Below are 25,233 nucleotides of genomic sequence, written 5' to 3'. Positions count from 1 at the left end.
CGAAATCTAGCACTCTAGCAACTTTTTATCACATCAAAAGCCCTGCAAAATTTATTATCATACTTATTCTATGCGTTATGTCTATTCCGAAGAGTTCCTACATTCGATTGTTACTTTGATTTTACAATTGTACCGTTTTTTCGATGGCTTTTGTATACTAATTATAATTTTGTTGCTACAAATTACGGAAGCATACTGCGTTCCTCTATAAGAGAATCGCGGAAATAAACGGAATTATAATAATTGCATTTAAATTAGGATTAGCTTAGGACGGCTTGGTTCCATACGTATATAGTTGTCCCAGTATCTCGCGTATGTTTTAATATTCTTTTTCACATATAATTTATATATAGTACGCGTTTGAAATATCTTGTTCACTATTATATTCCTCACTGTTATATATATATATATATATATATATATATATATATATATATATACTGCATTGTCACATATGTGTGTGTGTGTGTGTGTGTGTGAATGATATTTAATCCGACAGAATAATTCAGAGAAGTACAATATGCTTTTTGCAGAATGATTTATTCTAGTCAAGCTTTATCTTCAGTCAGTTTTTCATGCAAGATAAATTACGCAATCTAGCTGATTTAAAAAAATTTATGAAAAAATAATTTGTTTTATACATGAAAATTTGTTTCTATTTTCGCAGATTTTTGTTTCGTATGTGTAACTTTCTGCTAAAGTATTGACAGATTAATTTCATTCACCATAATGATTGCATTTTTTTGTTGAATGTGTATCATTCGATTTTAAATTTTGACTTGAGAACTTGACGCATAAACTTTATCGAGTGATTATATATTCTAATACAACATATAAGAAAATTCTGATTGTTTGAAACTGATAATGATTATACCTGCGTCATAAATTAATTATAATATTATTAGTACAAAAGATATTATTTATATTATCGTAGTAGTATAATTTTGTCTTTGTCATAATCGTTATATTCGCCAATTTCAAATTTCCAATAGCAATAGTTCTTACAACAAGTTATACAAGTTACAACATTCGTTATATTTTTATGTATGTGCAGAATTTACGTGAGATTGAGCTTGGCACTTGTAGATTCATGCGATAGAACATTTATGACATCGCTGCCCTTTCGATTTTGCCTTGCTGTCGTTTCCTTGTTCTATTTGCTTACGAACGGAATCTGAAATAAATGAGAGAAAACAACTTTCTTTGCAAAAAATCTCATTCAATCTTAGAAATTTATCATTCTGTGCAATAACAATAAAAGAAGAATTACCAGCAATTGTTTTTTTATCCACCGCTGACAAAGCATCGCAGAGCTCTTTTACTAATTGTACGTCAGGATTTAATCCGGAAGCCCAAATAATTAGCATTCGAAATCCGTGCTCTTTGTAACTCGAAGAACCTACAATTGGAGCTTTATCGACCTTTTTATAAAACTGCTCTAGACACTATAGAAGAACATCGAGGCACAAAACACAATGTAAATCGAAATTAGTTGTATGATAATCATATGTTATGTGTCATAATTCTATATGTGTGTTTATTATTTTTTAAATTAATATTTTGCGATTTTTATTTTTGCACCTTGATGTGGAAAGACCTATATCTCTACATAATTTTTAAGGCAAATGTTGAGAAAATTAAATCGATGTTTATTTTAGAATGGATTTGTAACAAAGAAATCTAACGAATCTATCTACGAAACTGATGCTGATTTACCTGTATATTGATGCTCGATAGCTTTGATTTGTTCAGGAGTGAAAGCCCAATGAAGAGCTAATTTTTTCCAATCGCCAGGTGCTAATTGTTTGTAGGCCAATTTCCAGAGAATGGATCGAACTTGTTCGGATAAACGACCATTGTTGCTAGAGATGCTGCCACCTCGTGACCCTTCTCTCCATCGCCTTCGTGCTGGGGTTAACTCTCGGACCTCTTTGTCCGAATTTGATATTTCCTAACATTCATAATAAATTTATAATTATTTTTATTTTACTACAATTTAACATTATAATTGTAGAATATATTCAATATGAATCGAATTTTTGGAATATAATATTTGCAACAATATAAAATTTTTCGTATACAAATTCAATAAGCAATGTGTCACTGGACAAATTTATTGGAATTTCCTCAAGAAATATTATTGAAATAATACATCTTACACTTATTACTGAAATTTCAAGATTAATCGTAAAAATAGAAATTTTAAATATTAAGTTAAATCGAGCCTTACATCTCAAAGACGATATGTGTCAAATGCAAAATAAGGAAAAAGAAATTTGACGTTAAACGAAAATTCTTGTCGGCGTACCTACCGGAGTCGGATAATCCAATCTCGCGGTTTTAATGATCATGTCGACAATTGCCGTAAAACTGCCCCTCGCCGCAATATAAAGTGGTGTCCGACCGCTCTGCAAATGTCAAGATAAACTTTGCTTTAACTTTATTATCGAGTTTACAATAGCTATCAATCCGACCCCTATCCTGTTAACTTCAATAAGATTAAGGTAAAACGTTTGATTCGAAGTTTTTCTGCAAATAGGATGAATCAATTTCCTGTAGTATATGTCACATTTCGTTGATAAAATTGACATATCGTGTCGTGTAAGATAAAGCTTTCGCCAAATAAATTAAGATTATAATTAAGATTGTATAAATGGGATGTGTATGCTACAAACGTATTATTATTAGAACTGCCCACATACGTACTGCCCACATACATATTTAGATAATATGTTTTATAATACTTTTATGTGTGTGTGAGAAAAAGAAATCTCATGTCCACTTCATTTTCACTTAGGGAATACTAAAAGACAACTAGTAGACAAGTAGACAAGTTCTTATTATTTATTTATTTTTTATTATTAAAAGGCAACTAATAGACTAGTAGACAAGTTCTTATTATTTATTCATTTTTTATGTGTGTCATATATAAGTACTTTTTTAAATTTTACTAATTCATGACCGTAATAATATTATGTGATCGATATCGTTTTATATTCATTTATATAAAATAATAATAATTTGTAATATTACTATTTTGATTGAATTTAATTTGGAATAATGTCGGAGATTAATATCACAAAAAGTATTATAAATTATCAAAGAATATATACATAATAATATATAAGTATTAATTATTAATTTTGTTGTTTTTTTTTCATAATGTTAATTTATCAATATTTGATCATTACACTCTGTGATTTATACAAATATTTAGTTATATCTTTTTAATCAGCTTATTGACACTCCTGGAATTCTCTTTTATATTTTATAAATTATGATTTTATTTTTTAAATGGATTCTCAATAATTAATTTATGAGCAAAATTTAATTGCTTATAATAGCGACTGATACGTGTTTAGTTATAATTCGAACATATTGTGAATTTTAAATTTGTATTGCAAGTGTTTAATGGCGGACTTGTTTAATATTGAAATATTAATGTCTGTAAATGATTAATCAAGCGTTGATAATGTTTGGAATATAAACGAATTGAGTTAATTGTAAAAGGATAATATCCGATTCCATTTTTAAACCATTTTTAAATTTCTACAGTATTTACCTGTTCTTTTTGTTCAATATTCGCACCCGCTGCAAGAAGTAATTCACAAATATCCGTATGTCCCATCTCGGCTGCAATATGTATCGGTGATTGAAGTCTCTAAAATAAATCAATATAGAAAACGAAGAAGTTAATAATTCTATTATAAATTTTTTGATATTTCTTGCAGATGATAGAAAAAAATCTTTGGTAATATAAGTATATATTATAAAAAAATTAATAAAAATTAATAAAAATAAATAAAAATAAGTTTTATTTGAAAATTGACGTGTGTAGTATCATTTAAAGATATAAAATTTAAACAGTTTTATTTTTTATTGCATTGAGACTATAATAAATATAATATAAATATAATATTATTAAGAGTCAACTTCTTGTAAATGTATAAAAATAAAATAGACTTTACATACCAGATTTAGACAATTGAGATCGACACCTTTGTTAATTAATATTTCTATCGTTTCTACTTCGTTGTTTTGACAGGCCAGATGCAAAGATGTGTTACCATTCTGCAATTGAAAAATATAATATAATTGAAAAAAGTAAATTTATTACATTTATTTGATCTATTTGATCTATTTTGTTCAGAAAATCTTTTTGCATATTTATTTTTTTATTCGACATTTAAATTTGATTCGTTGCATCATGCTCGCATGACTATTAAATATCAACGTATTTCTATCCACAAATAAAGCATCGACAAAATATTGAAAGTTATGCTTATGCATGCAGCAGTTGGCACGGATTATATCTGTACCTTGCACTGCTTGTTAAGATCAGCTCCATGCTGAATCATGGAGTTGAGTATTCCTTTGCATCCTTGACTCGCGGCAACGTGAAGAGGAGTGAAGCCCTCCTGAAAATATAAAGCGATAGAAAGCGAGAAAAAGTTGATACAAATTAATCAGACATGATACAATTGCGTTTGTCATTAAAAATCCCATTTTCTATGAATTATATGGATCAACTCAATTTTATATAAATAAAAAACTTTCGCTGACAATAAATAAAAATTCAAATATTTGACGATAAATATTGTTTTTGTGTATCAATTTATTATTGAAATTTAATTTATATAAATATGATATTTTATTTTGTTATTTGTCTTATTTTATTTTACGTCTTATCTTGTTCACCCAATTATATCTTTTTCCATTTGTTAAATGGACGTAGTGTGTTGCTCGATTATTCAATTTACCGCGTCGGTTAGCTCGGTATTCGCCCCAGCTTTTAATAATAATTGCGCTATCCCGGTGTGCCTCGTTCTGGTGGCTACGTGAAGTGGGGTATTCCCATCATTATCTTGGGCATCTACGTTCACGCCTAATCCTATAAGGACTTCGACCGCTTCCAAGTGCTCTTCAGCACAGGCATAATGCATCGGGGTTTGTCCTTTCTGAAAATAAATCCAAATTTATTGCAAGAGATTCGATGAATTTTTCGATGAACTTTAAAAGCACGATATATTTTTATGCTTTTATGCTAAAAAATATATCATTATCTTTCTATATTTATACATATAGGTCACTTTCGTGTTCTAGCAGTGACATATATCAGCTTTTTAGAATTAAGTAAAAAATGTTTTCTAAAAATAAAAATTGCATAGAACTTTAATTTGAATACCTATATAATATTTGTGTTGAAAGTATAATATTTCTATACATTTTTTATGTTTTACATTGGGTGACAAATCCAGTTATTCTAGTTCCTCTTGTTACAGTGTTGCAGAATATTTATTTACCGAAAATAAAAGCTACGTAAAATTTAAATAAATAATACTTTTTGTGAGAATATCACACATATAGATAACCTTATATTCGTTATTATAATTTTATATTAATTATTATAGTTTTATATTAATATATGTATCATTTAACTATTTTTTAATTTAATGAAATTGGTTTTTAAAAATTACTATAAATTATAAAAAACTTATTTAATAAATTACAAAATCCTGAAAGCTTTTTATCATCAACTGTATTATTCTATTAATATATATTACAAAAATTAATAATGTGATGTGTTATTTTTATGAATATATATATATTATTCTGAAATATATATATATATATATATATATATATATATATGTGCATATATCACACATTATTTTAATAAACTGTATGATTTTCCCGATATCAAGTAATATTTTCAGAGACAGAAGGAATTGATTGCTCAATAATGGTTATTTGATACGGCAGGCCATGCGGAACGTAAAGATGGGAATGGACATATCTGAATGAGATTAAAATTCCGTGCACGTCTATGAAGAAAATCAAGAAGGATGCACGAAAGTAAATTGAATAAAAAGGAAAAAATATCCGATGAAAAGAGATATGGCGAGATTAGAGTTTGTTTACAAAGGCTCTTCTGTAAAATGTGCGTGCTCGAGTTCGCGGTCGGTCGAGTTTCTCAATAGTGGGGATTCCTTCCTTGAGGGGATTTGTCCTTTCGATAGGAAGAGGAAGCATGTACATGTTACAGCAGCCATCGGAGACACATACAGAGAGAGGAAGAGAGAAAGGGTGAGACCCACTTTCCAGGATCTAAATTGAGAGAGAAAAGATGCCCTCTGACCTACCTATCCCCTACCTACCTACTTACCCACCTGAGAGCATGTATACGATTGCACATGCGGAAATCCGAGCGGTTCCTCTTACTACCTTTAAACACACACGGATAGTGTGTGCAGATATGATGGGAGAAAGAGAGAGACACGATCGATTATTCCTGTCGATAAATTATAAATTCTCCCTTTTGCATCCTTATCCATCCCGCGCGATCGATACTGCGCTGCTTCCTAGCCATGGTATTCATTATTCGTCGACGATTGTTGATGCGTTTTCGCTGTTTCGCATTATTGTGTAGTATACGATATGCGATAGTTTCACGTGAAATGCAAATGTTGTGATAGAAATTTAATATCGCGATACAATCCATCAAAGATTTCATCATAGAGGAATGTATCCCTAATTTTAATAAGTTACAATATTAACATCAGGAATTAATATTTCGCAAATCTAGAAATATACTTAGGTATATTGTTTTTTTTCAAAATGTATGAAAATTGCATTCCTATAAAATTCGAATTTCAAAAGGTTTTTTTTCTCGTTCTTGTTTCAATTTTGGGCTCTTTCTATCTATGATACAATGACAAGTAAAAAATTTGATTTTATTAATTTTGGAGCAAGATATTTATATAAATACGATAAAGAGAGTGTCATTTTTACTAAGACATAATCTAATTTCCGATTATTTATGTTACATTTTGTTTTTATATAGTAGCATATTTATGTGTTAGTTATTTTTTCCGTGAATATGTAGCTTATTAATTTTGCACGAATTTTTTTTATTCTCTTAAATAGAATCAGTGTATTATCATTTAGAAGTATTGATTTTTTTTTAGTTAAGATTATAAATAATTTGAAATCGGTTAGTGATAGTAACTAATTCTTCAATGAAATCTTACTATCATAATCAAAGACAGAGGAGTAATGTGTAAATATTCTAAGATCAATGGAATATTGACTTTCTGTAAAATGTCACTGCCTTAATTATTACTACTACATTTTTATAGATTCAATATAAAAGAATAGATAAATCTTTACAATATCTTTACAATATCTTTAAACTATTTGTGTTTACTTGTGTTTACAGTATACATCTAAATTAAACATCGTAACATCTAAATTAAATATAAAAATCAAATATTTTGATATAATTTTTTAAAATCTTGCTTTTTGAAAACTTTTATTACGAAATATATATTTATTGGGATGAAGCGAAAAACTTGGGATTAAGTACATTTTCTAAGAGGGTTTGTAGGGATCTTGATGTATCTTGTATATATATATATATTGTATCGAGAAAGCTTGATATATTCCAGAGAATCTCACGTCAAAATTGATCTTGGATTATGGACGGATTCTTATCATCTTTACGATGTATGTGAATAAGAGAACCGCATCGAGATAGGAGAGAGCAGAAAAAGAGAGAAAGAATGAGAGAGAGAGAAAAATTTATCGGGAAATTGTCAAGTGATGACTGATTTTACATAAGAAAATATTAAAAAATTCACTTTCAGGTATGATTCTTATTAAATATCGAGGGTAATGAATTTCTATTTGCATAAATGACGCAACTAATTTTCTAATTAAACTTTACTTATTTATAATTGAATGCTGCCTTAAGTATTAATTGATTGTAATTCCCGTGAAATTAGACAAATGCATTATATTTTTTCCTGTTTGAAACATGAATGTATTCATAATCACACTAAAAGCATCATGAGACTTTGCAGTGGTATATTCCAAAATATTGTTGTAAAAAAATATTATTGTTTAACTTCCGTTTAAGAAATGAGATATAAAATTATGCATAATTTTAAAATAATGTTGGTATGCAAATATTTTCTAGGAGATAATTAATTAATAATTTATAAAAGCTAATTTTTTTTGTGCACAATTATGCGCAATCGCCTGAATAAATTTGCCGTGAAATTTACGCGGAAGTGGTCGGTTTTTAATTACCGATATCGTTATGAGATATAATGGAACTTCTGTGAATGGAGTTTGGGCAACTAAGATGCTAATGGATGAAAGGACGGATTTAGAGAGAAATGCGAGAATCACATATTCAAATATGGAATATCATATTGCAACGTCAAATCGAGACCAAAGCACGCCTGTATTGTGAGAGAGTATATTAGTGTATGTATTTTGGAATGCATGCAATGTATATACATTAATATGTAATCCAATAGAGATAATATGAGCATTTGTTATGTACTACTTATTCATTCTAATAACTTGTATAAATTATAACAAATAAACGAATTATCGGAAGTACTTTTAGTGATTACGCGATTAAATATAATTTCAATGAGTAGGTATGATAAAATAAACACGATGCACACAAAATTATGAAGATTTTCGACATATTTTATCGACAATAGAGAGAATTATATTCTACATATAATAATATAGAAATAATTATCGTGATTTTTTCAATTCCTTCGACATAAATCTGCATTTTCTCTGTGGATGTACGTATTTTCTAATTTTACATCTTTATGTAGCAATTAAATTTTTGAAAACTTCTTATCTCAGTCGCAGAAACTGAGATGATTGAGTTCTTTCATTTACAACGTTCGAGAAAGAAAATAAAGTAATATTTAGAGATAAAATAAAATTTATTAAATTTGTATATATATATTGTATATAAAGTAAAATTTGTTTTAAATTTATAATAATATAATGATCGATGATTTAATATAATTTACAAACATATATATTCTAATTTTTTATTTAAATTAATAATCTTGACAAATTAAAAATCTCTTGATTTTATCGCAAAGTTCGAAATAAAAAACATATTTAAATTAAAGAATATTTGCGCATACCTTATCTGTGGCGTCGAGTACAATCCGTGGGATATTAGCAAGCGCTGTTATTACTGCAGGATGTCCGGAAATGGCTGCATGGTGAAGTGCAGTTGCACCAGTCGAATCGACGGCCTCACCGTTTAACGATTCCACGGCTTCCGCGAGATACTCCACCACGTTTACGTTGCTGCCGCGAGCACCGCACATTAAGAGGGTGTATTGTTTCTAACCAGAAAGAGATCTTTTGTTTATACTCTCACTGTGAAAAGATGTTCTCATGAAAGTAAGTTCGCGGCTTTTAGCGCGCGTAATATTTCTCTCACGTAATTTTAATTAATAAAATATTGTATTACTTTATTATGTCACTTTCTCGCCTCGCGTGCACGAAAAAGGTTCTTTTATCATTCACGTGCCTTAGTTTTCTATTTCGTTAAAGATTCGATATGCCCAAGCATCGGAGGGAAGGTGCCATTATTTAGGGTCGATATTAATATCAATATTGACACAATATTGATTTCAATTTTGTCGTGGTTTCCCGATGACATATTTACTCTTTTCCTAGCCTTTGCGAGAGATTTCAGTTTCAATGTTTTCTTTCTATTATATCCGTGATCAATAAACTTTAATTAAACGCACGATTCAATCCCATGCAACATGTTCCGCAAATTTCCGTTGAACAAAAAATTTCTTTCTTAAATAAAATTTTTCTCACGTGATAGTTTGGCATTACAAACATTCTATGCAAATTTTGTTTAATAGATTTCGTGACATTTATAGATGTCACTTCTTCAAGGCATAAAAATTTTCTTTGATAAGATATTTAATTAAATTTATTGTTAAAAGATAAGTTAGATTGTTAAAAGATAATTAGTGTACCTTATTAACCGCGGATACGTTTGCTCCAGCATTGATCAACATCTTCACCGCATCTCGATGCCCGTGCTGAGCAGCCATATGTAAAGGGCGCATTCCATACTTGAAAGAGAAATGAATGGCTCGGAAATTAATGTTCGATAAGGAATTTCATCAAGTCAGCAGTTGTCTAGATTAAATTCCGAAAGAAGTATTGCCTCAAAAATATGTAAATGAAGTATTCATTTATCAATCACTATTTTTACATTAGTTTCTATTTATCGAAATTATGCTAAAATTTTAGAAAATCCATCTCTATATTTAAAATTAAAAATTTTCTATATTTTCTATATTTTTTTACGAGAAAATGTTACGTTCATGATTTCCTCCCTGTTAAGTTTAGTTTGTAATCATTTAACGAGTAGTTGCAATTAAAAAAATATATCATACCTTGTCTCTCGCTTCGATATCGCATTTGGCTTGCATTAGCATTTCAATAATTTCCGTATTTCCTCTAGATGCTGCCCAATGAATCGGAGCGCGACCATACTAAAAAGATGATTTTATAAATGGTTTAAAAAGTGCTTATTACTTTTAATATAATCCTTACTTTATTACTTTTAATAAAATCCTTAATTAATTTTTTTATTGAAATAAAACATCTATCAAATAAGATGTTAAAAAGTAACATATTTATTTTTATCTTTGAGATATTTTTCGTAACTTACTTACTTATTAACTTACTTACATTATTTCTGGAATCTACGTCAACAGTCTCCTTAAGTACTTTACGAACGGTGTCCGCTTCGTTTTTTATCACAGCCTCGTGTAGAAGAAGGTCATTCTTAAGGACTGATAGAAAGAAAAGTAATTCGTATTTACAATTAGTAATAAAATGTATTCAATACTCTTTCTTCATTTTTTAAACAATTGTTTAAAAAGTTGTTTATTTTACGAGATTATTAAATTATTGTTTTACATAAAAGTATATATTACTAAATGTTTTACCTTTAATCTTTGTTAAAATGTAACAAGCCACGTAAACGTATATATTACAAAATGTTTTTACTTTTAATCTTTGTTAAAATGTTACAAGTCACTTTTATATCATAGAATGAATATATACGAATAGATTTTTTCAATTTTTCTTTTATACTTCAAAAATATACAAGTTTATATGACATTTTTTAATTGTAACATGAGTACATAGATTAGTTTCTCAGTTATTTTATTTTCGTGAAATTATTGAAGTAGAATTTTAAACGAAAAGCGTGAAAAAGTATAGATTTAATTAATTCGTTACAGACTTTTCATTTTAACTTCTGACAATCACATCGTAGCGCACGCGTTGCTGTCGTTACCACTGCACATCGTTTTTTATAATTTCGAGTTGCACAGATATCGATCGCATGGAGAATCGAGGTAGAAAGAAGAAAGTAAAGTTGGAACGAAACATGAAAATATAGCGTGTGGTTAATTAATTGACTTGGCAAACGTTCAGTATAAATTGAATATTTTTTCACATATTACCTGCGTGTTGATAGTGACTGCAGAACGCAAAAGTGTTTTGTAAGAAAAATGTATAAACACACACATGCAAAAATTTTAATTACATAACTGTGCATAATTTATTTGTTTTGTTTCACCTATATAAAGATAGTAAGCATTGTGAAAAATTTACGGTTGTTACATACACATGCATGCAGGTAGTTGTTTTAAATTATTTTTATTTTGTTTATATATTACGTAAAATAAAGGAGAGTAATTAAATTTTTGTGCAATTTTCGTACTGCTATTGTTTTTATAAACAATTTTTATTAAAAGAGAGAGAAAGAGAGAGAGAGGAGAGAGATTGACGGTGTGTAATAAATAATCAAAAATTATTAAGTAAAAAAAAGATTCGTTTGATTTGGAGAAGAGAGAGAGAAAGATTGGTAGTTGTGATAAATGGAATATAGATATATGAGTTAAAAAGAATTCATTCAAAATTCAACCAAATATGTGAGTGATTTTTCCAGGAGTTTTACTATAATATAAATCTTATAAAAGAGCTGTATGTTTTTCGCTTTTGTCTCTCTTTCCCTCTGCATTCCTTATACATTCACATTTCATTTGAGATTACCGAGACAGCCTTAAATCTTTTTATGCTTCGTAGCACATTCTGTATAGGGAGGATTTATACTTTACTCACTTCTAGCAGTCTTTTGGTTCAGTACTTCGTCCTCGATCGCCTCGTTGAGATTCAATGGTGGTGGTGGGGCCTTAGCCTTCGTTATACTCAACTCTTCCACCATCTTTCACTGCCGTTGTTCTGAACCTAGCATTGTCATCGGCGTCGTGGTTTCCCGTCGTTGTACGATGCTAATGCATCTCGGATTGCAGCTTAATTGCTAATTATCGACGACCTAGAAAGCCAAATGTTATCGAGATATTTAATTATAAAAGTCGCAGTTGGAAATACAAGAGAAATCTAAAGAGGTTTGATTGAATGTAATTAGCAACGCACTTATGATAAAAAAAGAAATTAATCAATATTTATGTATTCGAATTATATAAATTTAGAATTTGAATCGAGAGAGAAAAATAACATTTTATATGGAAGGATATTTTCAAGTTAGAATTTTTAAAACAAAAAAAATTTAGTAGCTCTTGTTTTTCTGAAGTAGTCTGATACATAAATTACAATACGAAGACAGCATATTTATCGTTAGTTTATATTAATATTGCAAGAATTAATTTGTCTTTTCTAATAATTATCAAAAATATGCTGCACTTGTTATACTAAAATTGGAATTTCATTGAAATACAATCTATTAAAATTGGCATATATTTTTTGCAATTACAGTTCTGCTTACAGTTCTACTATAATCGATGAAATACATAAATAAAATACAAATGAATTAATCAGAATTATTTTTCTAGCTCTACATTTTAATTTGTCTTATTTTAAATTATTCTCTTTATCACAATAAAGTCTGTTAATTATTATAATTTGTGAGGTATACTATATGATTGAAATGAATAATATATATTTCACAATACTTTAATTAGTAGAATATAATAACATTTATTCGATTAATTGAATATAATTAATTCATCTACAGACTTTGATTTTCGAAACAATATCAGAAACGATATCAGATATATCATAATTTGATATCAAATATTTTTTTAAATATTTTTAATTAGTTTTCATTGTAATTATAATATATTTTTGAATATGTTTAAAGATACATTTACATTTTACAGATATTTAAATAATATAATTTGTGTTATGTCCGCGATTATGCAATATTTTGAAATTAAAATATACATTAACGGCATATTTGTATTTTTACAATGTTATAGCTGATCAGCAGCTATATGTTTATTTCATTATTTTGGGCTATCTTTTTTAAATTTCAATTTCCATCGCTTACGTCAATTCAGGAATAAATTACAAATGAACTTTACAATTCACATGTGTTTAAATGCAATTATGGTATATTTAACTCGTTGTTAACTTTTCTAGAGTTTATTATACAATAGAATCTATATCTTGGTAAATGCACCAAATAAAATATATGCATATGCCTTGTGCACGTTCTAATTTTCGCGAATAATTAATCTTTAATAAAATTTTACGCACTACCATCCGCGGTGGCTCTTAATCGCTCTTTTCTCGTGTATCGTGTTGTTTAATACATAACAGAGCCTAATTCTTTATCAATTTATTAATTTGTTTTATTATACAATAGAGTTTGCTTATTTTGTGCAAATATACGTACAGGTGACATCGCAGTCGTAGATAAATCTAAATTTCCCACGTTACTCAGTCGCCCTGTAATAAGAAAAACTTTGATCAATCTCTTTCTCTCGTAAAACATCTCCGGTTCGCTTAACTTTTATCTTTCGGCTTATTCTTTTGACATTTCTAACCGTGCTCCATTTTCAGGATAAATACAGACGTTTGAATCAAAGGCGTTAGCTTTACTAAAGCGCTGGTTTCATTAGTTCTGCATACATCGAATGTGCTTTCAAGTTGATGTCACAGCTATAGTCATTTCAAAAATACTTAATAGATGAGCCAATATTATACATTAGACTATGATATTAACCAACTTATGATATAAATCAAAAATTTAAAAAACAAATATTTTCTATTCTCTCTAAAATCGCACAATTTTTCTATGCAATATAGTTTCTATATATAGCAGTTTCTATATATAGCTTTTCGAAGAAAAATAATAAAAATTGTAAATTGCAGAATTTTATTTTACATTATAATATAAATTTCTTGTATTATAACTGGAATCACGAATTTTCAATTGAAAATATAGATATTTTATGTGAAACTGATCTTGCTTGAATATAAAGTAAGATATTAAATTTATTTCGTTGATTGAGTTACTAATTTCTGATTTTCATCATTTGTGGTACTCGCGGTAACATTTCAAAGATCTAACAATATCCTGCAGCTGAGTCAGATACTAACTGTGGAATCGCGACTGTGGAAACTCCAATAATTACACTTAAACGAGAATGGAAATTGTATCAAATGTCTTGATGTTTGTCAGATGTAAAGATTACAGGCTATCGTAAAGATTACAGGCTGTTAATAAGAAATTATTTATCACCTTTAACTGTATATGATCGATATCTTTTAAATTTTATTTTGAAAGTGAGCGTGGCAATACATAATGCATAACGGTTAAAGGAGTTATACGTGTTTACAATTGTGGGTTGTGCACAGAATATATATTTGTCGATAGATATTGAACGAAAAAAATTTTCTCGAAGAGTGTAATATATACTTATAGTTCAACTCTAATATAATATATAAGCATCATAATGTAATATATATTTGTACTTGATTCTAATTCAATGAAGAATACCTTCGTATCCGTCGGGAAATATAGGAAAACACATCAACTCTAGTTAGTTTCCAAGTTGGAGAATGTATTTTATTATACTTTTGTCGCTTGGGAAAATGCTTTCATCCATGATACACATTATAAGTTACGATCTGTTTAATGATTGATTGTGCCTGACTTTACTGTACAGTTAAGGGATTGTCAGAGTTTCTCACTGAAGTTGCACATACATTATCCGATACTGTTGAAACTTTCAAAAGTTTATTTGCATTTGTTTAATTTTGTATGAGATCTTGGATCTTGTCTCTGATTTCTTATCTCATCACGAAACAACTATAATTTTAGTATATACATTTACGTCAAGAATATCGTAAATATTAATGACGCCAAAAAATTTTTCAGCTCTGTGTCATGTAACTCGAATATAATTATTTAATAATTATTTGTTATATAAATATGTTATAATCATTAAACTGATTTTTTACGTCTTCTTAGCGTTTATTTTGCAATTTCGAAGTAAATATAATTGCATTCGATACATTGGTGTCGTATATTTCATGACTATATGTCATCAGAATGGCTTTTCAGCGAGGTATGTCGTTTCGTTAATAATGTAGTATCAGAGACGATGTGTGTTTCCGTTTCCTGATCATACGTTCTACAAATGTCCATTTATCCTCTTGGAAAATAAATTCGCGTGCAATGTAGTTTTATGTAAATAAGTAGCATAAATTATTGTCATCAAAACTTCTCAGACAATTTAGAATTATTTAAATTATCAGATTAAAAAGTAGCATTTAACTGCAAATATAATACCTTTTTATAATCAAAAAGTCTAAAGTTATAAACTTTGAGAGTTTTAAATTTATAATATATGATTATATATTTTATTAATAATTAAAAAGTATTTCTAAGAATTACAAAATATTAAAATTTTCTCTACCGTAAGGATTATTTTACTGACAAAAATATTAAAATTCTAAATTAAAGATTTAAAATTCTAGATTAAAATATTAAAATTCTAGATTAAAATTCTTTCAAAGAAAATCTTTCTATGAAAAGAATTGGATTTACAAAGAAGAAAAATATATAACAATTAAAAATATGCAGTTAATTATTTCTTATAAACATTTCTTCTTTAAGATATAAAGTAAGAAAATGTTTTATTATTTGTATCAATATTTTGCTGGCAGAAGTATAGTTATTAAAAATTTGTGAGTAAGCCTTGAGTAAAATATATACTCATCAATCTTTATCATCAAGAGCCATTATATAGAAATATAGTATCTTCAGTTATCATTTTTCATATTTTGTCATCATACAAGTGTAAGTCGACATTTTTCTTTGAAGAGTCAAACCGGACAGCGATGATGGGTTTAAGAAGAATTTCATACTTTTTCTTGTTTTTTGAAAATGTGCTTTATGAAACTTTTCGTGACGTTTCTCATTAGATCTTTATCCTACATCATGTCGTGTCTAAATTCTCATAGTTGCATTTATGTATTTTGCTTTACAAAGATCATATTGTGCTAGTAAAATAACTTTTTGTAAAACGCGGATAATGAGATGCAGTCGCTTGAGAATTTTTCCGCAGAAAAAAAAGAGAGCTAAATTTTATGAGATTGCACTGACATTTATTACCTTTTCTACAAAATCATCATTTTTGCATTTTTTTATCGCATGTTCATTTTTTACACGCATTTATTTATATTATGTAATGATATGAGAATCTTGATATGAGAACCTCTATTATTTATTGTTACAAAGACTGTCCAATTGATAATGAACTGATATGAATTAGTATATGTAACCAACATACATATCAAATTTTAGATAAAAATTAGAGCATTTTTATATTTATAAAATTATTATATTTATAAAATATTTATAAAATTCAAATAAATTCTATAAATTATATGATTATAATTTAATCACTTTTCTGAATACTACCCGAAGAGAACTAAAATATAATTTTTATAATAGTGTGTATTGTTCTATTTTAATATTGATAATCTCGCGATTAACTAATTGCTTTATAAGAAATTTATATAAAATATAAGCTTTATGTACAAGTTTTATAAATAAATCATTTCTTATATATTATATTTTATATGCAGTAACTTAATATTACGTAGATTTATTCTCGAGAAATAGCATAACACAATGAAAATGTCTTTAATAGACAAGCAATGACAGATGCACAATTGGATTTCGAGGAATGTTTGGAGGTGTGCCATTGTTCTCCCAGTACAATCCATTGTCAACACATGCGGTAAGATTTTGATGCTTTGCAATGCGATGGTGCATTGATCTCTTGAATGCGAATCAGAACACGAATGTCGCGACCAGATATAATGGATGCCAAAATTGAAGATGAAATACGAGCGAAAAGCTATCTTTAATTAATCAAAGAAATTAATATAACATAATATCTGATGTATCAATTAAATGTATTCAATTAAAATGTAGAAGCAAATTAAGTGATTTAATATTGACGATCAAATTAGAAATCGAATTCTATTTATTATAAATAAATTTAAAATTGAAATATCTTAAATGCATGATTTTGTAGCAAAGCATATTCAATATGATTTGAAAAGAATTTTATTTATTTATATTTAATATGTCATTCTTATAATATTTCTTTCTCATAAGAATATATCTCTTTGTATAAAAATATTTTATATGCTCTATATTATTAGTAAAAATATTAAATGTTATTGTATAAAAATTAAAATTAAATGTTTTAAATGTATTAAATGCATTAAATCATTAAATGTCCGACATACTCTAAAAAACGATATGCGAGAGAAATATTATAAAATATGATGTAAGAAAAACAATTATTTTGATTTATAATAAATTTTTTATTTTTAAAATATCTGAACGGGCGATAATTAAAATGATATTTGATTCGATATTGAGCACTTGGATATGATATTCGAATTTCTCTCGTATCGATTGATAGACTTAAATGAAGATGCAGCTTTGATAGAATACACGTGGATGCTTTGCACGATTCGATGAATATAATCTGCTCAAATAAAGTGCATATTACACCTGATTAGTAGGTTAATTGCGAAATCATATGCATATAGTTGTTGCATGTTTCCATTTTTATGGAATAATGAAGTACGCTGACGGAATTTCAAACATGAAAGATATTAACACACAGCAAAATTAAAATTATAAATGAAATTATACTTCCTTTATATAAAGTGAAAGAAACTGAAATTGCTTTTGTCTGTAATTAATGTGTATGAATGCTTTTTAATTTACAATTTTTCACAATTTAGAAAACTAAATTGTATAAAAATACAACTATATGGGCTTTTGTTGTAAAACAGAAGTTAAGATGAAAATGATATTAGTATATATGATAATTGCTCAATAATATTTTTACTACAGTATCATAAATAACAATTTATAGATCCAAATTTTAAATATAAGTTTACGCATAAAAATGAAATCGAAATAAATTTATGCTCTAGATTTTAACATTGATCTTTTTAAAAAGATTGTCTTGTGAATTTTCAACATTGACAGAAAATAATATCTTTATTCTTCTACCAAGATAAATCATTCCTTTTAACTTTTGTAATTTAATCAGTAATATACGCATATACATACGTATATTAAAATAAGCCGCCAAAGTCGACTCTTTTATGAAGCAGATATGAACTTCATATTTTTCCATATCGTTAATTATACATACGATTTTCATTTACATAACGAGAATGGTAAAATTTTAAATGTAAAATCAAAACTTGCGTGGTTTTGAAAAAAGATAGAGCTAAAATAAAGATATATTGTTTAATATTTATGTACGCGATATTGTATTAATTGTAATAACGTAAATTTTACATGGAATGAAAAAAATATATCTCGAAAGAGAGAGTACCCGTTTTACTATTATAAAATTATATCGATGTCCGACCACACGTTTATTCCATCACTCAGTCGGCGACTGATTGATGAAGAATCGTGCTCTGAATGTTCGTATCTCTGCGCAAGCTTCGCGTATTTACTCTTTCCCACGAGTCTGGCCAAAGAGGAACGAGCTCGCCTGGCTAAAAGAAAAATAGAATACGCATGCGGTTAAGAGAAAAAAGTGTTCAGAACTTCATTAAACTGATGTTACGATATAGCGCACAGCGACCGCGTTTACGCTAAAAATACTTGCGATATAATCAGCTAGTCCGCTGATAGTGATTACTTTGTATTTTTCATATCACAAGCCCAGGAGATCTTTGTTAAGTTTATTGCAGATAAAATAATTACATTAACATATAATTGCTTGCACTTTGTACCGACTTTAATGTTCGATGTAATTTAATTTTTAGATCATATTGAGATTTGATAATAAATTATAATTCGAGATTTACGCAGCGAGTACTGATCAAATTATCTTTAAAAGTTATAAATTAATTAATTAATAAAATTACTTTTATATATCGCGTTTGAAATATATACATATATTTGTAAAAAACAAATTTGAATCAAGTGTTGTGAGAAAAATTAAGAATTAAAAAAATGTGTTTCGTATGGTATGATCTTGGGACAGTTATTGTAGAAAATGCTAAATTATGATTATATAGGCGGAAATGTAGCGTGAGATGGAGAAAGATATAATAATAACAGTTTTGCGTGCGCGTTGAGAAGGTTTCAATAAAAAGACCCTTTTAATGAAAAGGAGGTAAGTGGTATTTTTCCAACTCAGAAAGTGACCCGATTAGTGAACAAATTCTCAAGTCACTTTGTCACTTCCTGTCACTTTGCGCAAAAGGCGATTTGTTTGGGTAAATAATCGTTTTCAAGCTTCTCCGCAATTGTAATTACGGTGCTTAAGCCGACTGCCTTATGGCAGCAATATAGTTTCCTGAATAGGAATTCATGCTTTCCCAATAATTCAAGCTTTGTGTCGAACGGAACTTTCGTATCTAGCAAGCTCCGAAATATCGGCACAAATATATATCAGGCCTCCAGAATTTCCAGAATTTCCAGAGCGAAAAGCATCGGTTACTATCGTCTATAAAGTGTACAAGAAGTTACACTTCGAAGTTACACACGAGCGAATTATGCCTTCCTCCGATTGAACTTTAATTTGTTCTTAATATTGAATGTTGTGTTAATTTTGGTTAAGTAAAAAAATTGAAATACAAGAAAATTTAGAAATTGAAATCAAATTCTCTCTTTCAAATAAAAATTTAAAATTTCCTAGAACATATATTCTTAACTTTATTACATCTCAATTATCTTTTAACTTTAAGACTTGCTAAATAAAATCAGAAACTAAGTTGTCATATTTTCTAATGCGATATATAATATGCTTCCCTAATGAAGATTCTTGATGAAGATTAGCATTAATTTTTAAACTGAAATATTCATAAAAATTTAATAAAAATTAGCATTAAAAACGCATTAGAAACACATTAGAAATAGCAGAGGAAATTGTGTACCTAATTTGCAGTATGAACCTAATTTGATAAATCTGTTTAATAAATATTTCAATTTAATTGCCTTTATTAGTGTTGCTTCTTAATTCTGACCTAAACGCAGGTGAAATAAATGTAGATAGTGCACATTATCATAATGATTTACACATAAAAAAATACAATAAAAATTACAATATATTATATACATATAACGCATAGAGAGAAAAATCATAATATTTTTATTCAATATTATATATGTATTATATTTTTTTATTTTTATTTTATATAAAGTATATTGTGTAATTATTATTTAAATATTTTGATGCAGAGATATATGCGTAATTCTTGAAAACAATAAAACAAGTAATAAACAAAAATATTAAAAAAAAAAAAAAAAAAAAAAAAAAAAAAAAAAAAAAAAAAAAAAAAAGACACGCAGTATTACAAACTTTAAATATTCTGTCAAACATGTTAATTAAAATAGAAAAATAGGAAAGATGAAAAAAGAGAGATATGTGTATGTGTGGTTGAATATTTCATATTTACGGCGCACTCGAAAGTTTCCAGCATTCGAAATGTTTTCCAAAAATGCCGAAATATCACTCTCGATAGATACAGAAAAAACACTGAAAACAATCTATATGTTTGCACTTATCCCTTGTGCATGCCTCGTTATAAAAATATGCGTTTCATCTCTATTAAGAGATTAAAAGAGATTAAAAGAGATATTAAAATTTAAATTTACATAGATTAATAACGGTATAGTAGAATCCTTATTGCGCAGTTGTCAAATCACTTCGTGTTTATGTCTCTGTCAGTTTCAATCTCCGTTGAATTTTCGTGCGTCGTCGATTATTAATGTAAAATGACGGGCGAAATGCAAGCATCGGTCAACCTCGCGCAACAGACCATTCATGTATCGTGCGTATATGTGTGTGTGTGTGTGTGTGTGTGTGTGTGTGTGTGTGTGTGTGTGTGTGTGTGTGTGTGTGTGTGTGTGTGTGTGTGTATATATATATCTATATATATATATATATATATATATATATATATATATATATACATGTTCGTGAGCGGAAGCCACAGATGAGCTATGTGTACACGCAGCCCTTTTAAATTATTTTAACGTTACCGCCACATATTATCTCTGCTTGTTAGCTTCACAAGCACGTATTTATCTAACTTTAAATTTTACGTAAAATATTACTGGGTTGTTTCAAGTAAGTTTTTATCACTAACTCAATTCCCTGTAATCAAATATCCTGATGTGATAAAATCAGATCAATCTGAAAAATCTCTGACCTGAAATGGAGCAAAATACAGTTTTACTAGTTACAGATAATTTGAAAATGATACTTTTTTTCACTAAAGCAAAAAATGTATAAAATTGTATTCTTTTTTTTGAAAACAAGACGTTTTTTTATTAAAAAAATTATAAATTATTTCTATTTTAATTTTAACTTTCAAAATAAATTAAATTATCTCGATAACATAACGGCAATTTATTGATTTGCTCTGTTGTAATAGTTTGTTTTGTTATTACGCTAATCTTCAACTTCTCTCTTATAAAAAGAAATATTTAACTTTTATTAATTCTTTTATTAAGAAACATCTCTATTTTTCTTTGCAAAGATATAATGTTATTACAAATAATCGATATCCTTACAAGTTGATTATAATAATATGCAAGATATACAATATTATTTTATATAACAAAAATTTAAAAGTAAAATGCAAATATTCATTTAATTTCAATAATTTTTTTTATATTATAATTATTCGTAAACCAGAAAGTGATTAAAATTGTTAATGCACAATGTAAGACTTAAACATTATACATACAATTTTTACATATAATTTTACACATTTTACATATAATTTTATTTTCTTTTTCTTGATTTATAGAATAATTTCTACATTTCTTTTATTTATTTAAAATTTAGATGACAGAATGCGCTTAATCTCTTGTCTTGTGACAGAATGCATTTCAATTTCAGTATTATACTGAGATTAATTCTCGAGAGCCATGGTTTGCGCTTTTACCAAAACTTTGATATTCTGACTTTAAATAAATATGCTTCCGTGTTAGAATGTTCTAACAATAGCTGATGCTTCCAAAATTAGCAGATATTTTACGAATCTCCTAAGAGATTTTAATTTTAAAGTTTGACTTTTTTCACACACATTATATGTTACAGTTTAAGATAATGAGAGTGAGAAAAATGTGTATATTACTATACATAAAATACTTTTTTTGTATCGGTGCCCACAAATTTGTAGATGTATTTATTAATTGGTTTAAAGTAGATCTTTTCTCTTCAAATATTTGACAATAAAATATTCTACAAATATTTTACAATTAATTAATTTTCTATATTAAATGATTTAATAGCTCATCATAAATATGATTTAAAATAAAATTGATTGACTAATTCTTGAAAATAGGAAATGTTAATAGAGCGATATTGAAAAAGAGACAAAGAACTATACAAAATAAATTTTTGAAAATAATATGAGTTTTTACGAGAATATAAGAGATTAAATATAATATTGTAATTTATATTTTATAAAATATTATTTTGTAATTATTTTGAAGAATATTTAAATTTATAGGGGAAAATATATATAAATAATTCTTTTATTTTTCTATAATCTGTTACAGAATCTGTTAAATTGAGCGGGGTTGTTTCCTATGACGGTTAATTAGTTTAGCTTGAATGTGAATACGAGAATGTATGAGAAATGGACGGCATGCAGTATGACTAACAAGTGCCACATGACATCTTCAATAGTCCTCATGTTTTATTTTCTTGTGCTTTAATTAAATCATGGTTATATCTATTAAAATACGCGATTCAATTTTTCTGTTACAATTGTTCGCATTTGCAATATGTATAAAATGTATTCGAAACATTTTTTTCATAATTATTAAAATATTTGATAAAAAATTATATTTATAATATGAAAATAATATATAATATAAATAACTTTCCGCGTTATTTCCTCTATCACATTTATAAAGTTAAATATAAATTAAATTTTCATGATATTCCTACATCTTAGCACGAATGCTCATATATCAATTAATTAATTAAATTTAGTTCTGTTATCTGTGCTTAAATATGCATTTTTAATTTAAACTTTGTATAAATATTTTCTGTTAAATATTCACTTACGTATTGTTTCTTTCTCAAAATTGTTCTGGTGACGGAGAATCACTGTTCTAAATCTTTGATTTTTCACTAATATAATAGAATTGAAAATCAAGTGTGAGAAACGAATGCTGCGTCACGATAAAAGCAACGAAAAGCTCAACCGAGATTCATGCTACGAGAAGCAGCATGCTACTGGCCGAATCATCCCCCGTTTCGCCCGCGAGACAACCCCATTATTAGGTCGACGGCAGCGCAGCCACATGGAGGGTTGGATCACTATTACAAGCACTCTAGTTGGCATGTATTCGGACTTCCTGATTTGGAAACAGCTTGAAGTCGCTTTGAGATTGCAATATTTTTTCTCTCGCTTCTCGTTCGATCATAGTATTAAGTATCATACACAAATGCAGTTTAAAACAATTAGCTGCACCAATTTAAAAACTTTCGCAATTAAAATAACAATGATATTATAATTTTTCTTTAATTTTGGAATTTTAATCTTTCTTAAAATATTTTTTTTATTTAAAAAAATTTTTATCATTTAAGTATGTGTTGACCTCATATGCATACTTATAAAGGAATTGATTACTTGATATTTTTCATGTAGTTATATTTTCTTCAATTATTTTTTTAAAATTCTATTTGTGTGATTTATTAATAAATATCAAAAAAATAAAGCAAGAAATTAATAGCATGAGTAGTAAAAGAGTAAGTACAGTTTCTATAATGAAGGAAAGGATTAATTTAAAAAATTAATTTAATTAATTAATTTTTTTAAATTAATATTTCGTCAATATTTTTTAATTATAGTAGATAATTATAGTAGATAATTAGTAGAAGCACTTCTTTGTTTTTTTTATGGAAAAGAAACAAAGAAGTACTTCTACTATAATTATCTACTATAATTAAAAGACATTGTCGAAATATTAATTTGAAAATTAATTAATTAAAATAATTAAATCCTTTTCTTAATTATAGAAATTGTATGTTTACTCTTTTATTACTCATGCTATTATTTTTTTGCTTTATTTTTTTGATATTTATTAATAAGTCACACAAGTAGAATTTTAAAAAAATATTTGACGGCTTATGAAATCGAAGATTGTGCATAGTCTGTAAAATAGGAAAAAATAAAATATATAAAAATATGATAGTTTTCACATGCACACTGTAACTGATATAAAGCCCAAAATTTTTGGAGAAAATAAAACAATATCAATGTGTGTCCATTCGTATTTTTTGATGTATTGATCTTTTATATCTGTACGATTTACGACGCGTATACGACTGCCATTATTAAATCGTCGCTAGAATAGAACATTCTCCGATAACTGTAGAGCAATTTTAATGAAAGTTTGGCAAAGAATTGGAAAAGGGACTTTTTAAAAAGACTTTTTAATATTAAATGTATTTTATAGAGTATATGTATGTATAAAAGGCAACAATTTTTTTATTTGTGTTTATTAATATGAGAAATATAATTATAATATATATATATATATATATATATATATATATATATATATATAGTATAAATTTATATAAAAATATATTATAAATTTACTACTCGTGAGAGATTTTATCAGTTAATCATATCTGATATCACTAATCGAAACTTTAGTAATAATGCTTAAATACAGAATAAATAAACGATAATGCATGTAATCAAGCTGTCTTATCTTTGCATATAACATTTTTTTTTCAATTAAATATTGTCTATAAGATATAAATTAAATATCACAAAAAGCCTTACACGAAAAGGCGAGATAAATTAAATTTAATCAATGATAATTAGCTTTTTAGAACAGCATTTTCAATATTAAATAGTAGAATTTATTTAACATTAAATTAATAGTAGAATATTTATTTAAGTGTTTAGGACAAAATTCTAGTATGAATATGATAAGGCTGTTTTTGAAATGAATTATAAGCGTTTATTTTTGCTAATTAACTTTCAAAAAATAATATACATACACTGATGTAATGCTATTTT

General features: G+C 27.3%; 1 protein-coding gene across 3 annotated transcripts; it reads right to left on the bottom strand.

Annotated features, from left to right (window-relative positions):
- Positions 1-779: 779 nt before the first annotated feature.
- On the bottom strand, positions 780-23,413 carry LOC105256324 (ankyrin repeat and death domain-containing protein 1A). Of its 3 annotated transcripts, none has more exons than XM_011266137.2 (15): positions 23,262-23,413; positions 13,565-13,617; positions 11,989-12,202; positions 10,546-10,649; positions 10,248-10,346; positions 9,822-9,920; positions 8,964-9,170; positions 4,761-4,958; positions 4,320-4,418; positions 3,973-4,071; positions 3,563-3,661; positions 2,313-2,408; positions 1,717-1,951; positions 1,271-1,411; positions 780-1,174 (listed from the first exon to the last, which is right to left on the bottom strand). In XM_011266137.2, the coding sequence occupies exons 3-15, from the start codon at positions 12,089-12,091 to the stop codon at positions 1,089-1,091; spliced, it is 1,665 nt and encodes a 554-aa protein (XP_011264439.1). In that variant the 5' UTR covers positions 12,092-12,202; positions 13,565-13,617; positions 23,262-23,413; the 3' UTR covers positions 780-1,088. The 3 variants fall into 3 exon arrangements, with proteins under 3 accessions (XP_011264439.1, XP_011264441.1, XP_025267440.1); XM_011266139.2 differs by having other exon boundaries at positions 1,271-1,399; XM_025411655.1 differs by lacking the exon at positions 13,565-13,617.
- Between the last annotated feature and the right edge of the window lie 1,820 nt (positions 23,414-25,233).

This window comes from Camponotus floridanus, unplaced genomic scaffold, assembly GCF_003227725.1.
Source record: "Camponotus floridanus strain SB8 unplaced genomic scaffold, Cflo_v7.5 scaffold41, whole genome shotgun sequence".
In the NCBI taxonomy this organism is placed as follows: Eukaryota; Metazoa; Arthropoda; class Insecta; order Hymenoptera; family Formicidae; genus Camponotus; species Camponotus floridanus.
The sequence above is the reverse complement of the archived record's forward strand: the minus strand, read 5'-3'. Positions and strand labels throughout refer to the sequence as shown.

Coding starts and splice junctions, on each gene's coding strand:
- LOC105256324 (XM_011266137.2), bottom strand. CDS start 12,091: ATGGTGGAAGAGTTGAGTATAACGAAGGCTAAGGCCCCACCACCACCA. Junction 4,419..4,760: donor ATACCGAGCTAACCGACGCG/GTAAATTGAATA, acceptor TTATATTTTCAG/GAGGGCTTCACTCCTCTTCA. Junction 1,412..1,716: donor TATCGAGCATCAATATACAG/GTAAATCAGCAT, acceptor AGGTCGATAAAG/CTCCAATTGTAGGTTCTTCG.